Source organism: Garra rufa, chromosome 6, assembly GCF_049309525.1.
Source record: "Garra rufa chromosome 6, GarRuf1.0, whole genome shotgun sequence".
NCBI classification, from domain to species: domain Eukaryota; kingdom Metazoa; phylum Chordata; class Actinopteri; order Cypriniformes; family Cyprinidae; genus Garra; species Garra rufa.
Window position 1 is genome coordinate 52,762,837 of NC_133366.1, and position 16,648 is coordinate 52,779,484.

Below are 16,648 nucleotides of genomic sequence, written 5' to 3' on the forward strand. Positions count from 1 at the left end.
GGTGACATAAAGGTGAGATGATAGAATTTAATTTGGTGAACTGTCTTATCCCACTGCTCATTTGTCTTTTGACACTCAAAAAAACAAACAAACTGTATTATTTTAGAAAATGCATTGGGCTTTGTGATTAAAAAAGTGAGCTTGATCAATCGACAGATGTTGACCAAAAGTGTAGAAACTAAATAAATGTGTAATTGTGGTCACCACCTTGTTGTCATCTGATACTAAAATCGAAAGTATGGGAAATTTATATTTTAAATAGTTTTCACTCAAAGGTTAATTGAAACCTATAATATATTATTTTGATGTTTTATCATGGTATGTTGCTTGATGCAACTACTGTACATATCATTTTGTGCATTGAAGTCACTTGGGTCCTTGTTTTAATCTTTCTAGTTTCATAAAAAGACAAAGAAACAAATTCAGCTCATTCAGTCGGACATATTTATTGACTTAAACATTGCATCATTTTGAAAACATCAAAAATGACGTCTCCTTGCACATCCCCAATAAAATTCTGTCATTTCAATAGTATGTTTCTAGTTCCACCCAGCCTAAAACAAAACAAAGCACAGCTATTAGTTCATTCTTGATCTCTAAAAAGAATGAAATACAACAAACAAATGTAAAAGTCATTAATCTCTGTCGTTAAAATTCAACTATGTTTAGATGTATGAAAGTGCATATTACCTCCTGGGTTCTGCCTAAGAAGGTATTTTCTAACTTCATCATAGATGAAAATGAGCAGTGAATATGGCATAGCACAGAACCACCACAATGGTCTAAAAAAAAAAAAAAACATGGTTAATTGGTTAAAAACAACATGTAATGCCTTTAAGCAAGTTTCATTAAAACATTCAGATTCCACGTACTTCAATGGATACATTCGGACAGCAACATCCATGCCTGGGCAGTAGGATAAGAAAGCTGCCAGAGCAGTTTCCACACACAGGCCAAAGGTGAGGACTCTATTCCTATAAAAGGAAAAATAAATAAATAAATAAACAAATTACGATCAACATAACTGGGCTTATATAGACAATGAAGTGGAACTGAACAAACAATTCAATCGAATAGATATCAGTCCAATGTTTTATCGTTTGTTTGATGTGTACATACTTCATTCCCTGCTGGAAGATAGAAAGCCTCCTGGTCTTGCAGATGAGCAAGTCAGTCCATTGCACAATCACAATACTGGTGAAGAAGGCTGTGTGGCATGTGTACTCCACAATCTTTCTGCGCTCATAGGTCTGCATCAGAAAAGAAGCATTATTTAAAAGAAAGGCATTTTTATAGAAATGTTGGTTTCGCATCTGTCAGCTTTGGTAGAGTTGTGACACCTACCCACTGCTGGCCATAGCTGTCTTCCAGGTCACTGACGTATCTGTCTTCCCAACCAAGTCGAATTCCAACCAGATCCTTGGGTAAGAATCCATTCTCAGCCAGAATTACGAAGTAGGTAAAGAACCCGCCGACAGCTTGCATCATGCCTAAAATTGAAGTGTAAAGACATGTAAGAAACAAACAGCAATGAAGACCTGGATCGCTCTGTATGGTGTAATAGTGTGATCTTACCAATTTGACCATAGCTCATACTGATGAGCCTCTGATTCACCAGCCTATCTGTTTGCGCATTTCTGGGTTGTCTCTTCATGATGTCGCTTTCAGCAGTTTCATAGGCCAGTGAGATAGCAGGAACCTGTGGCGATAGATAAAAATGAATGCATGCACATTTAAAAGCTAACCCTTATTTATATATCTAAATTGAGTTCCGTTCCATACCATGTCAGTGCCCAGGTCAATGCAGAGAATGGTGACGGTGCCCAAAGGTAGAGGAATACCCACAAGGACAAAAAAGAGGAAGGGTGACATCTCAGGGATCTTACTGGTCAGCGTGTAGGCAATGGACTTCTTCAAGTTGTCAAAGATCAGACGGCCTAAAGTTGAAGATACATTTTAGAAATCAGTGTCTAAGTAAGCTTTATCATTCTTCAGTCAAATTAGGGTTTCAATATCAGACCTTCTTCTACTCCAGTGACGATTGAGGCAAAGTTGTCATCCAGAAGGATCATGTCTGCAGCCTGTTTGGATACGTCAGATCCAGCGATACCCATAGCCACACCAATGTCAGCCTTCTTCAGAGCAGGAGAATCATTGACGCCATCACCGGTTACAGCTACAATGGCACCCTGATAGGAGAAACGAAGTGGATTAAAATGGTACCAGCTGGGTGAAATGCTTTAGCATCAATAGATCTGATGGTACCTGTCGTTGACACCCTTCCACAATGATCAGCTTTTGCTGTGGAGAAGTTCTGGCGAACACAATTTCTGAATGGTGTTGGAGGATCTCATCCAGCTGTTCTGAAGTCATATTCTTCAGTTCTCCACCATGGACCACACAGGCCTTAGCATCTCTAGAAATACACTTTGTTTTAGCAGACATCTAGAGCAGATTTTTTGAGAATTTTGGAATGGAGACAATAAATGAGTGGCAAAAGTAACAAGCATACCTTGGATTGACCTCTCCAATTGGGATTTTCAGACGAGCTGCAATATCATCCACAGTCTCGTTGCCCTCAGAGATGATGCCAACACCTTTTGCAATTGCCTTTGCTGTAATTGGATGGTCTCCAGTAACCATGATAACCTGTAACAGAAGATTCTGATTTATTATTTCATTTCATTGCACCGTTTTTACAACTCATCCTCTGCATATGGTTTGAGCATCTTTTTTTAACCGCTATTTGGTGTATTTACAGTGTTTTCAAGCAGATCTTGAATAATTACAACACCTTGATTCCAGCACTCCGGCATTTGGCCACAGCATCTGGTACAGCTGCACGAGGAGGATCGATCATGGACATGAGGCCAACAAAACACAGGTTCTCAGTGGGAAAGTTCACTTCTTCAGCATCAAATGCAAAACCCTCAGGAAACTGGTCATCAGGGAGGCTAAAGTGGCAGAAACCTTTAAGGGAGAACATAGAGTTGTTCATAATTCTGTAAACTACTACTCTCTGTGTTAATTTTCTTCTGCAATCATAACTTAGTAAGGTGGCTTTACCCAACACTCTTTCTCCAAGACCTCCGAGCTCTAAATAAGCATTTTGGAATGAATCTTTCATTTCATCGTCCAAAGGCTGCTCTTTTCCTTGAATTAAAATAGTAGAGCATCGATCCAAGATTCTCTCAGGGGCTCCCTTCATCACCAGCAGGTGCTTAGACTCTGAGAGATTGGGATTCTTGTGGACTGAGAGCTAGAAAAGACATGTTAAAGGGCTTATTAGAATGACCAGTTAATCTAAAAACCAATCTCCAAAGAACATCTCAACAAAAATACCTGATACTTGTTGGTGGAGTTGAAAGGGATCTCAGCAACTTTTGTGTAATTCTCTCTCATTTCAGTGACTGAACCACAGCACAGCTCAATACACTTCAACAGGGCAGACTCTGAGGCATCGCCAGCTGTGTCTCGCTGAAAAACAGATGTATTTTGAAAAAAATCTAAAATGGGCTTTTAAATGCATTTTCAATGTACTTCCACAAACTAGAGGTTAAGATAGCACACCTTAAGGACTGGAAGATGGTTCTGATTCGACAGGAAGACGGCCCGATTGCAAAGGCCAGCAACACGTGCGAGGGCGGCCCAAGTAGCAGAGGTCTTGTCAAATGCGGTTCCAGTCTGGTTCTCTGTTGTGTCTGCTATATGAATATGATTGTCAAACCACATGTGAGCGACGGTCATTCGGTTCTGGGTCAAGGTTCCAGTCTTGTCAGAGCAGATGGTGGTGGTTGAGCCAAGAGTCTCCACAGCTTCAAGATTCTTCACCAGGCAGTTCTTCTTTGCCATACGTTTGGCGGTCAGGGTCAGGCACACCTATGTGAATAAACACACATTTAGCCATCATTGGAATCTGGAAATATGTATCATAATTATGTATATTACTCTGACTTACAGTTACAGTGGCAGGGAGACCTTCAGGTACATTAGCGACAATGATTCCAATCAGGAAGATGACCCCTTCCAACCAAGAGTAGCCAAGAATTATGGAGAGAATTAGGAAGGTCAAACCCAGGAAGACAGCTACACCAGTGATGATGTGGATAAAGTGCTCGATCTCTTTAGCAATTGGCGTTTTTCCACCATCCAGACTGGAGGCGAGAGTGGCGATACGACCCATGACAGTGCGGTCACCGGTGTTGATGACGATCCCTCTGGCAGTGCCTAGTGAATATTATCATGTTAAAGCACCATTTAAGACATTTAGTCATCCACAAATGTTGTAAAGATATTTGAATTTTGTACCATCAACACAATTGGTAGAAAAAAATGCAATGTTTCTTGTCTCCAAGGGGTTTTCACTGGAAAAGTCAGGAGTGCGAGTCTGAGGCTCAGATTCTCCAGTGAGGGAAGAGTTGTCCACCTGGAAAGGAAAGCAAGGAGCAATGTTTCGTGATGTTTTTTTTGTTTGTTTTGTTTCTTTTTTTGTCCCTTGAAATTCTTTGGTTTTTTTACCTTGCATCCCTGTGCAGAGATAACACGAATATCAGCTGGGATTCTGTCTCCACCTTTGACCTCCACAAGATCACCTGCAACTACTTCCTCAGCGTCGATGATCTTTTTCTCTCCGTCACGTATAACCAGGGCTTTCTACATGACAGTAAATGTACATACACATGAATATCCTTTGTACATTGTAAAAGCTATTTTTGTATTTTTTGTAGTGAATTTACATTTTTATACCTGAGGAATGAGGTTCTTGAACGAATCCATGATCCTAGAGCTCTTGGCCTCTTGATAGTATGAGAAGCATCCATTGACTGTGACAACAAAAGCAAGCACAAGTCCCAGATACAGCTGCAAGAAAATAAGATAAATAGTCATTAATTTGATTCTTTTATCCAAAGTCTACAGTACACTTATTAGGAGACTAATACTCTGGGAGGAACCTCTTATTAAATGCATGATGCATCAGTTTAGATATTTAATGAATAAAACACACTTTCATGAAAATAAATAAAAATATGTTGAAACGAAGAACATTTTCTCTCATACATTGTCATTCGCTGGTTCTTCTGCTGAGGCAGCCTGGATGGAATATGCAAAGAAGCAAAGAAATGCACCGATCCACAGCAGTGTCTGGAATCCCCCAAACAGCTGTCTGCAGAACTTGATCCATTCTGGAGTCGTAACAGGTGGAGTCAAGGCATTTGGTCCATCACGGGCTAAGACTTCCTTTGCTCGGAAATCGGTCAAACCCTGCCACAAGTTATAAACATGAAGCAATTAAAGATGTTCATAAATAATAATATCACATGCATGTGGCTAAAGATCCATTATACAGTGCTCTTTCTAGCTAAAGGCAAGTTATGCTCTACAAAATGTACTCACACAAATGTTTGAATATAGAAATAATGCATCATTATTCTTACTCACCTTGGTCAGATCAGTGCCATATTTTCGGTTAAGTTCATCGAAGGTCAACTTGTGGTCTTCCTGCAAAGACAAAATAAGTTTGAAATCTTAAAACTACACTATTTAACAAATGGTAAAGCCATATTGCCAGGATATTTCTACTAATATTTAAAAACAAAACATATATTTATAAAGAAAGTTTAACATGGGGCTATTGTTTATTTAATATTTCTGCTTAAATGGATGGAAATTAAATGTTAAAACGCAGTGAAAGTTTGCGTGTCTTATCGCGTCCGTTTTTCTAAAGAATAGAAGTGAAGCATTTCTAGACACTGCCGAACGAGGCATTATCTTGCTGTTTAGATCTGAGAAACATTATGCCAATGCAAAACTGCACAAAAAATGAGAATCCACAGAGGGCTGTAATATATCCAGCGATGGTCCACATTTATTAGAACTTAACTGTCCGTAACTGCGTGTTAGACGCTTACAATGTAGTAAGTACTGACAATTTTAACAACATGTTCTGTAGAGGAACGCATCTGCCCATTTTTTTTTTTTTTTTTTTTTTTTGGATTGTGGTGTTACCAACAAATGATGGGTTGACTTAATCTTATATATTTCTAGCCTTACAAATGTGACCCATACTTCGACCTTAAAGATGTTATTTTTTTTATTATGAAAATCCAAAACAATTATCTGTTGAATATGTTGAATAACTTTCTTATACTGACTGCAAAATGTTTCATCCCTAAGCAAAAATGGCTTGAATCTCCTCTTTCCTTTTTTCTTGCTGAACTTGATTCTGTTGTTTCTTCTCTTAGACTGACAAATAACGAAAAGAGCGACACATTTTTGTTGCATTATGATCATTTTTCTAAAAGGATGTAATTTATTTTTATACTTTTCTTTTCTATATGGATTGCACAATCATTTGATGTACGCAAATGCAGATTATTATTATTTTTTTCCAGTTTTTGTTTTATGACTGTTCCTTGTTGGACTTTATCAATGTCTAATTTCCCTGCTCTTGTATATGAGTATGTACAAGTTTTGCAATAAAAAATAAAAAATAAAAAAGAAGCGCAGCATACAATTAAATCTGACATTTTTAATCAGTTATGATTGTGTTACTAACTGCCTTCGTTCTGATATTTTAATCATTAAAAATAAAATAACCCTGACAGCCTTTTTAATTTAAATACATTTGCCAATTTATATTTGATTTTTTTTTTAAGCCTATATGTTTTCATTTGATGAAGGAAATGGTGTAGCCCCAAATGTATATTTACACACTCTAAAGTTCCAAAATTTATGAACTGTGTAAATCCAACTGGGAAAAAAAAGTCAGAAAGTTCAAAAAGCGTGAATGAATGAATTAATTACCAGTTCCACTTCTTTTTTCAGTTCCTCCATGTCCTTTTTGCTCTTTTTCCCTTTTTTGGGCTTTTTGACCCCATCTTCTGACGTCGCTGCCAGTTTGTACATATCATTCCCTGTCTGTAAAATGTAAAACAATCAAGATAACTCATACAACCAGATCTCCCACCAAAAATAAAGCAAACAAATTAAGCATCTTTAGCTGACTTACTCCGAGCCCCATTTTTCCTGCTGATGTCCACCACTGCAGAAGTCTGGTCTCGCAGCTGGAGACAGAAGTCTCTGTGTTTCCAAACCAGATTCACAGATTTACGTATACCCTGCCAGCTCACCTGTTTAATGGGGAGGTGTTCTGGGAAAATTAGGGAGGGGTTTGTCAGGTGTCATTTGGTTTTAGCATTTATTTAACCTTCATTTATACAGGTAGGTCATTTCGGTGACACCCAGGTGAAGGACTGGTCCATTATCGTCTTATCAACAGATCTATGGCTTGTTAATAATAACTCACGACAAACAGCTTGCTTTAAATGTTCGTTCAAGCCCTTATTTGTTTAGTTTTTGCTATTTATTAGGTCTCCTATGAAGCATTTCTATGGAATTAATTGCATCCTGGCTTATTTTGATCATTGTTAGGGTTAAACGACTGTGTAAATTGTGTTCTGAATCCCTCAACATCTGATAAATCAAACCGCTTCCATGTTCAAATGTACATTTGTGAATGTAGGACCTTGTCAGTGTTAATGCTGGAAAAGTTTGCAATCTGCAAGAATTTTCTGACGAAATCCTAAACTAAAATGGCAATTATAATGGATAAACTAATGACCAAGATTGTCTGAATATGAAACTTGTTTAACAGACTTACTTGTTAAACTGTGTAATGCATTTGAAATATTAATATAATCTGTTGTGGTATTTATTCTGGGATTTGTTGAACTAAATGTTAAAAAGGAATGTACAATGTTTTATATCAAGCTTGTTTCATTTATTGAAGATTACTGGAGTATGTTTTGCAAGAAAATACTTTTGAAGTCTTTCAACTTTAACTTCTTCATTTTAATAGCAATTTCTGAGTAAAAAATATGTCAGAGTAAATCCAGGGTACTGAAATACTACTCACATTGCTAAAAGCCAAGATGCTGTTAGAATAGAGAGGTTTATTTACCATATTACTAAAACTGTCTAACTATGGATACTCTTGTTCATGGCTAAAACACTTTTGGGTTACTATATTTCCGTCAGCCATTTAGTGTTCAAATAAATTTATAGCTCACTTAAATTGATCATATTGCTGAAAATGACCAAAATCTGTAACATTTAAAAATGATTCATTGTGTTTAGTAAATGAAAAAAGGTTTCGAAACCATTTACAATGCAACTTTGTTGAGGCTATAACCAAACTCTGTTAAGCTGGTATTACATCCGGATTTTCTTTCTTTTCTCTCATGGGTTTGTTTAGGCAGGGTTGAAGATATAAAATGTAAATAAATAGATATCCACCTTTTCTCCCCCGAAAGTGTGGGTGCAGCCATTTGTAAATATTATGGGTCTGGTTTCTGGTCTCATCCGCATCCAGCTATTTATTGGTGTGTCTTACCGTATCATTTTAATGCTTTATCTTAATTATGAGCACACACTGGTTTGTCGTGCAAACAGTTTCACAATTTACTGCACATAGTTATTCTTCTCGTTATTTGCCTATACCAGAAGTCTCACGCATAGGCTTACTTCCGCGTTAAAGAATAAGGTGGATACGTTTAAAAAAAGCAACAATGTAAAAAAAAAAAAAGTCTCACAGCCCTCATGTCCTTCAAACTGTCTTAAACATCCTCACTTATTGTCACATCATTAGACAGCTGACCGGAACAATCAGTTTGCATTTGAATAACAGTTTGAACATTTCTATGTGTTGTAACCTGAATCTAAGGACAGGGTGTATCATAAATAAACTTTCCAAGACGTATTCTCAAGGGTAAAGGGAGAGTTCATCCAATAATGAAAAGTCTGTCATCATTTACTCAACATCCTGTTGCTCTAAACCTACATGCGTTTCTTACTTCTGTTGATCATATAGGAAGATATCACGAAGGATATCAATAACCAAATAGTTCATGTTTTTTGTTTTTTTTTTTGGAAAAAAAAATTCACATTTGATCACAGCAATGATAACATAAAGGACAAGTAAACAATGACAAGAGCAACAACACCTTTATCGTGAGGTAGGAATAGTTATTCTTTTATTTTTTCTTGTATTACAAAGATAATTGCTTTAGACTTTCATAGTAGAGGTGTTTGATGAGAATGAAAACTAGGCGATGAGGGACTGAATTGCAGTGCATTCAGTAGATTGTGCTGGTATTATATATTAACATATTGATTGTTAAGCTGACAAATCGTTTTTCTAAAAAAAAAAAAAAAAAAAAAGTAGAGAAGTTGAAAGTTGTAAAAACTTTTTTATACAGTTTTATACATCTATCGTTAAAGTCTTAATTTGTTAAATCCCTCTGATTTACTTGTTAAACTCTGCGATGAATTTGAAATATTATTATGATCTGTTGTGGTATTTATTCTAGGGTTTGTTGCACTAAATGCTAAAATGGAAAAGACAATGTTGCTTCTTTTATTCGTAGTACACTGTAAAAAATGTTTTTTTTTTTTGAAGACTGTTGAAGTATGTTTGACAAGAAAACTCTCTTTCAGTCTTTAAATTTTGAGCATTTTCTGATTGAAAAATATTCCAGAATAAACATTCTTAGCGTATTGACCTATTATTATTATTATTATTAATTGACATTGTTAAAAGCCAACATGCTGTTAGAATAGAAATAATAGACAGTAATTATGGATTATATATGTTTATTTACCATATTACTAAACTATTTAGCTATTTTTACTCCTGTTCATAGCTAAAATGTCTTGGGTTACTATCCCACCCATTTCTATTAAAATAAATACACTAAAATACATTTAAATACATTTGTTTCATGCTAAGTATACTATTTACATATTTATGTACTTTGTAAAAATACCTTGCAACTGTAGCTACTTTTAGGACACTGAACTGCTAAATTAGAACTAATTTGAACTTTAATTGTTTGGAAGTAGTGCTGAAGTCCAACTAAAGATGTACTGAAGTATTTTTGATTGCGCAAACGTGGAACTATTGTAAGTATACTTTAGTTACACTTTAAATATTTTGCATTTAAAGACTGATATTAAACAGAGATCAAACAATCTTTATTGACAGTGACATTAAAACACATTTTAGGCTTAATAGTAAAAACTGCTCATTGTGCATTAGTAATACTCCAAATAAAGTTGAATTATCATTTTTATATTAGTGATTATGTCAATAAATATTTTAATAGATTTGAAATATACTTACGATTTAAGGAGAGACACTTTAAGGAGACACACACACACACACACACACACACACACACACACACACACACACACACACACACACACACACACACACACACACACACACACAAACACTAATAGTTATCACCTTACTTACCCAGATGATTGATTACATTGATAATTGCAAATAAGTTTTGTTACAAGTTTTCTAAAATATAAATTATTTAATAAAATATGCTCTCATTTGCATTCATTTCTAGAACAAAAAGTCGAAACACTGGATGAAGTCAGTTTGGAAATTCTTGTTTAATTTTTTGACATATTAGAGTTAAATGTTTTTACAGAGGGGATCTCATTTTGTTACTCCATAATTCAGAACAAAACTTTGAACAGACAGAAAACGGCCTTTAAAAATATGTATTGCAATTGAAACCTATTGACACAAATGAATAAAGTGATATAAAAGAAACATGAAAGTTTATTTTGGGAAAATACTTTATGAAAAAAGCAAAAAAAAAAAAATAATTCTAATTTGACAGGTGCATGAATGAATTGATGTATGAAAACGTTTTAAACGTCCACAGGGTTTATTGTCCTCATAGTGCTTTTTGGATCTATTTTTTTAATCACTGTTGATCACAACGAAGATAACGTAATAACAATGTAACAAGTAACAATGACAAGAGCGACGACACCTTGTATAATGAGGCAGGAACTAGTTGTGATTCGTTTTTATTATTATTATTATTATTATTATTATTATTATTATTACAAAGATAATTGCAACAGACCTTCAGGACAGTGCCATATTTATTTTTGCTAAGAATGAAAATGAGGTTGTGAGGGAATGAAGTATGATGTGTTCAATGGATTGTCCTGTGGGTTGTATTTAACAAAATACTAATTGTTCAGCTGATGAATCCTCTTTCTGAAAAAAAAAAGAAAAAAAAAAAAAACTTTAAGGAGACAAAAACTGTACTATATTTTTTTTTACAATGTGTGTCATTTTAAAGATTCTCTATTGTTAAATTCCTAAATCTCTCTGATTTACTTAAACTTTTTCAGAAATTTTTCAGGGTGGCAGAAATATTAGAGATTGTACATCACTTAGTAGTTTTAAAACTGCACTTAAAATATGACTAAAGAAGAATCAAGTATGTCATCACTGATTTAGGTTTTTTACGTAATGGATTGCTGTAATTGTATGTAACTGCATCATGCCCAGGTAATAGATATTAAAGATATGCAGCAAATTAGCTATCTAACTACACTCTTAAAAATAAAGGTTCCTAAAGGGTGTTTTTGCAGTAATTCTATAGAAGAACTATTTTTTGGCTCCCCAAAGAACCTTTAAGTGAACAGTTCTTTAAAAAAAAAAAAACATTTTTAAAATTGCATAAAATTCAAAAGAACCTTTCTTGACTATAACGAGTCTTTTCTGCATTTGAAATGTTCCATGAAACATTGTTAAACTCAACAATGCATTTCAAAAAAGTAATATAATCTGTTGCGGTATTTATTTCACTGTTTTCATTTATTTCATATATATATATGTATATATATATATACACACACACACTCATTCATGGCTAAAATGTCTTGGGTTACTATTTCCACCAATCTCAATTTTTTGATTAAATGAATTTCTAGAAATAAATATACTAAAATATATTTGAAATCTATGCTATAAATACAGTACATTTTGCACATTTATGTACATAATAAAAACACCCTGCAATTGTTACATTGCTAAATTACAACCGCTAATTTTGTACTTAAGGTCACTCTGTAACACTTTACAATAAGTGTCATTTGTTAACATTTAGTTAATGTATTAATGATACATTTACTACACTGTTTATTAATCTTTGTGTCGTTTATTGCTTGTTCATGCTCACAGAACATTAACTTAAGTTAACAAACACAACTTAAAATACCTTTTAAATGCTGTATAAGTAGTGTTTATTCTTAGTTCATGTTAACTAATAAACCTTATTGTAAAGTGCTACCAATATACTCCTGTTCATGGCTAAAATTCCACCAAACTCTATTGAGTATTCAAACTGATTTTTAGCAAATTTAGTTCCATTTAATTAGTAATATTGCTTATTTAGTAAACATGAAATGTTCAAACCCGTAAGCTGGCATTTCACCCTGAGTACTTCTTTCATTCTTTTTTTTTTCTGGTGGATTTGTTTAGGGTTGAAAATATCAAATTAAACTATATTAATATACTTTGAAAAAAAAAAAGGAACTGCTCTTTTATATATGCAGCAGTGATAAAAGAGTCGCATAGCCCTCATGTCCTTCAAACTGTCTTAAACATCCACACATATTGTCCCATCATTAGACAGCGGACCGGAACCATCAGTTTGAGTTTAAATACAGTTTGAACATTTCTTTGTATTGTAACCTGAATCTAAGAACAGGGTGTAAATAAACCTTTCAAAACGGTATCTCAACCTCCAGTTGTTCCAAACCTGTGTGAGTTTCTTACTTCTGTTGATTATAAAAGAAGATATTATGAAGCATATCAGTAACCAAACATTTTTGGAAATTTTTTTTTTTTTTTTTTTTTTTAATCACTATTCACAACAATGATAAAACAAAGGGCAAGTAACAATGACAAGAGCAACAACACCCTGTATCATTATCATGACGAAGGAATTAGTAGGAATTATTTTTATTTATTTATTTATTTTTGTATCAAGGACAAATCATTGCTGCAGGTTCAGGATAGCAGCATATTAAATGTTTGATGAGGGACTGAAGTACAATGGATTGTACTGTAACTTAACAACATACTGATTGAACATATCTTCAGTTGACTTTCTGAAAAAAACTTGAAGTAGATAAAACTCCATAGTTTTGAAAGTAGTGAACATGTGATCTAAGACCTTTATACAGTGTGTGCCATTTTGAAAATGGTCTATTGTTAAAAATTAGAAGTTGTTAAATCTTTTTGATTTACTTGAAAAACTTTTAAACACATTTAAACACATGCATTTGCAATATTAACATAATCTGTTGTGGTACTTATTCTAGGATTTGTTGAACTAAATGTTAAATCGGAATGTACAATGTTTCATAGTAAGCTTTGTTCATTTATTGCTATATATATATATATATATATATTTTTTTTTTTTTTTTTTTAAGATTGGAGTACCTTTTACAGAAAAAAAACTTTTTTCAGTCTTTTATTTTCAACTTGTTAAATAACTGTATAATCAATTTCAGTTTAAAATGTAAAAGTATGACATTTTGAAAATATGATCATAGATTATAACTTTAAAAAATTGGTGACACTTTAGAAAAGGTAACGCTGATTCCCTATTAACTACGAATTTTCCCTCAATAAATTCCTAATTGGCTGCTTTTTAGTAGTTAGTAAGGTAGTTGTTAAATTGATCAGTTGAGTAGGATTAGGGATGTAGAATAAGGCATTAATATGTGCTTAATTAGTACTAATAAATTGCTTCTAGTAATGCATAACTAGTTAAGTGACTGTAAAATAAAGCGTTAGCAAAAATTCTTACTGTAACTCAAAATATTGAAAAAAGTCTTAGTTTGGTTAACACATTCCTCTCTTTTTCTTATGTAAGATGTGTGTAAAACTGTGGGAATGTATTTTTCTATTAAAATAACTGATGAGCACCAAGCAGATATTTGAGTCAAATGGGGGGTAATAGACATTGTCAACCATTTTAAATGTGTGAGTATGATTATAGATTCTATCTAAAAAAAAAAAATCCACCAAACAATGCTAGAGGTGTTAAAGCGAGTTTAATGATTTTTAGGAATATTAGCCGTAACCTTTGGCTGCTGATAAACTTTTTATGCACTCAAAGATTCCTCCGCATTTATCCTACACTCTTAAAAATAAATTTGCTTTAAAAGGTTCTGCAAGCGATGCCATAGAAGACCCATTTCTGGTTGCACAAATAACTGTTCAGTCAAAGATTCTTTAGAGAACCATCTCTTTCTTACCTTTTTATAATCTGGAGAACCTTCTTTCGCCATAAAGAACCTTTTGTCAAACAGAAAGGTTCTTCAGCTGTTTAAGGTTCTTTATGGAAGCATTTAGACAAAAAAAAGGTTCTTCTATGGCATCATAAAGCACCTTTATTTTTAAGAGTGTATTGTGCTACAAGCTGATCTCAAACAACATTAAAAACATTTTATACTGTTTATAAACGAGCTGTGAACGGTCTGGACAAAAAAAAAAAAACATGTTATTATCATCATTGAACTATTAGGAAAAAATATATACAATTTTGATGTTTGACAGTTTGTTTGCAGATATGCCTTGGATGTATAATGTACAATCCATGATCTTGTGCTACCACCTCCTAAATAATGAATGTGTGACTTCTGTAAGGAAGAAACCAGGGCATCTGTTGGAGGCGATTGTTCAGCTTAATTTCAGTTTAAGAAAACAATCAGCTTTTTCAGAAAGATTTCAGGGCAGCAGAAAGATTCAGTACATGTTCATATTAGTAGTTTTAAAACTGCACTCAAAATACAGTCTTAAAAATAAAGGTGCTTTAAAAGATTCTTCACAGCGATGCCATAGAAGAACCATTTTTGGTTCCACAAACAACTATTCAGTCAAAGTTTCTTTAAAGGAACACTCCACTTTTTTTGGAAATAGGCTCATTCTCCAACTCCAACTCGAGTTGCGATGTCTAATAGGATTCAATGAGCTATGCTAAAAGTGATATCGCCAGAACAGGAGAACGGCTGAATGGATTTCAAAACGGTAAAACTCAACTTATTAACTCGGGGGGAGTTGGAGAATGAGCCTATTACCAAAAAAGTGGAGTGTTCCTTTAAAGAATCATCTCTTTCTTACCTTTTTATAATCCGAAGAACCTTCTTTCACCACAAACAACCTTTTGTGAAATGGAAAGTTCTTCAGATGTTACATAAAAGGCTCTTCTATGGCATCGTGAAGCACCTTTATTTTTAAGAGTGTATGGCTAAAGACATTTTTTTATTATTATTATTATTATTGTAATGCATTGCTGCAATTTTATGCAACAACATCCTGCCCAGGAAATACTTATGCAAATGAGCTATCTAACATTTGTGTTGTGGATGGTTTCTGTTAAATAACTTAAATAATAAAAAAGACAGCAATTATGGATTATATGTTGATTTACTATATTTCTAAACTAACCATTGATACTCCTGCTCATGGCTAAAATGTCTTGGGCTACTATTTTTACCGACATCTAAAATCTCTAGCTTAATTTACTTAGTCATATTGCGAAAAATGACCAGATTCTGTAACATTTTGAGAATATCCAGTGTATTTAGTAAATATGAAATGTTTTGAAACTGAACTTATCTCTATCATTTACAATGCAACTTTGTTGAGGCTATAAACAAACTGTTCACAGCCGTAAGCTGGTATTACAGTACATCCTTCTTTCTTTCTTTTTTCTTTTTTTTTTTTTCCCCCTTATGGGTTTGCTTAAGGGGTTAAAGATATAAAATGCGACAATGAAGATAAAGGTATAAATAAATGAAGAGACATTTAAAATAAGAGTTATTTAACTTATGCAACAGTGTTAAAAGTGTCTCATAGCCCTTATGTCTTTCAAACATCCACACATATTGTCCCATCATTAAACAGCGTGCCGGAACCATCAGTTTGAGTTTAAATACAGTTTGAACATTTCTATGTATTGGGACCTGAATCTAAAGACAGGGTGTAACATAAATAAAGCTTTCCAAGACGTATTCTCAAGGGTAAAGGGGTAGTTCACCTAAAGATGAAAAGTCTGTCATCATTAACTCAACATCCATTTGTTCAAAACCTCCAGCAAAAATATTAAAATATTCTTAAATCAAGAAGGATTTTCTAGCCAAGTAAAACATATTTTCTTGTTTTTAGAAAAAACAACTCAATAGTAAGAGTTTTTGCTTAGAACAAGCAAAATAAGTTGCCAATGGGGTAAGCAAAAATTTTATTTCAAACAGAAAACAAGAATTTTCTTACCCCATAGGCACATTATTTTGCTAGTTTCAAACAAAAATGTTCTTGATTTAAGAATTTGTAGATATCTTGGCTGGAAACAAGACAAAAACTCTGAGTCAGAAAAGCATTTTTTGCAATGAACAATGATAACATGAAGGACAAGTAAAAATGAGAAGAGCAATGACACCCTGAATCATGAGGCAGGAATTAGTGGCTATTCTTTTCTTTCTGTTTTTGCATCCCAATGATAAATCATTACTCTAGAACTTCACAGGGTAGTGCCATATTTATTTATTTTCTAAGAATGAGAACAAGGCTGTCAGGGACTGAAGTACAGTGGATTGTAGTGGTATCTAACAACATACTTATTGTTCAGTTGACGAAATGTCTTTCTGAAAAAAAAAACTTAAAGTAGACAAAAAGACCTTTCTACAGTGTGTGCCATTTTTCAAAGATCGTCTATCGTTAAAGGAGAACTGTTGCCAAAATGCAACCTGGGCTGTT

The 16,648-nt window shown here is 33.9% G+C and overlaps 2 protein-coding genes across 5 annotated transcripts in view; both read right to left on the reverse strand.

Annotated features, from left to right (window-relative positions):
- cd2 (CD2 molecule) overlaps nucleotides 1-16,648 on the reverse strand; it is a 124,780-nt gene that overhangs the window by 99,741 nt on the left and 8,391 nt on the right. The gene's annotated exons all lie outside the window — the stretch shown is intronic.
- Nucleotides 526-12,818, reverse strand: LOC141336394 (sodium/potassium-transporting ATPase subunit alpha-1-like). Of its 2 annotated transcripts, none has more exons than XM_073841990.1 (22): nucleotides 12,803-12,818; nucleotides 6,805-6,914; nucleotides 5,440-5,499; nucleotides 5,059-5,262; nucleotides 4,747-4,860; nucleotides 4,519-4,653; nucleotides 4,309-4,426; nucleotides 3,959-4,227; nucleotides 3,571-3,879; nucleotides 3,343-3,477; nucleotides 3,067-3,259; nucleotides 2,795-2,970; nucleotides 2,513-2,649; nucleotides 2,266-2,416; nucleotides 2,021-2,189; nucleotides 1,783-1,937; nucleotides 1,576-1,699; nucleotides 1,345-1,490; nucleotides 1,120-1,250; nucleotides 873-974; nucleotides 691-782; nucleotides 526-554 (listed from the first exon to the last, which is right to left on the reverse strand). In XM_073841990.1, the coding sequence occupies exons 1-22, from the start codon at nucleotides 12,816-12,818 to the stop codon at nucleotides 526-528; spliced, it is 3,075 nt and encodes a 1,024-aa protein (XP_073698091.1). The 2 variants fall into 2 exon arrangements, with proteins under 2 accessions (XP_073698091.1, XP_073698090.1); XM_073841989.1 differs by lacking the exon at nucleotides 12,803-12,818 and adding an exon at nucleotides 7,010-7,021 and having other exon boundaries at nucleotides 6,805-6,918.

Coding starts and splice junctions, on each gene's coding strand:
- LOC141336394 (XM_073841990.1), bottom strand. Junction 4,427..4,518: donor TCTCTGCACAGGGATGCAAG/GTAAAAAAACCA, acceptor TTTCCTTTCCAG/GTGGACAACTCTTCCCTCAC. Junction 555..690: donor TCTTAGGCAGAACCCAGGAG/GTAATATGCACT, acceptor GTTTTGTTTTAG/GCTGGGTGGAACTAGAAACA.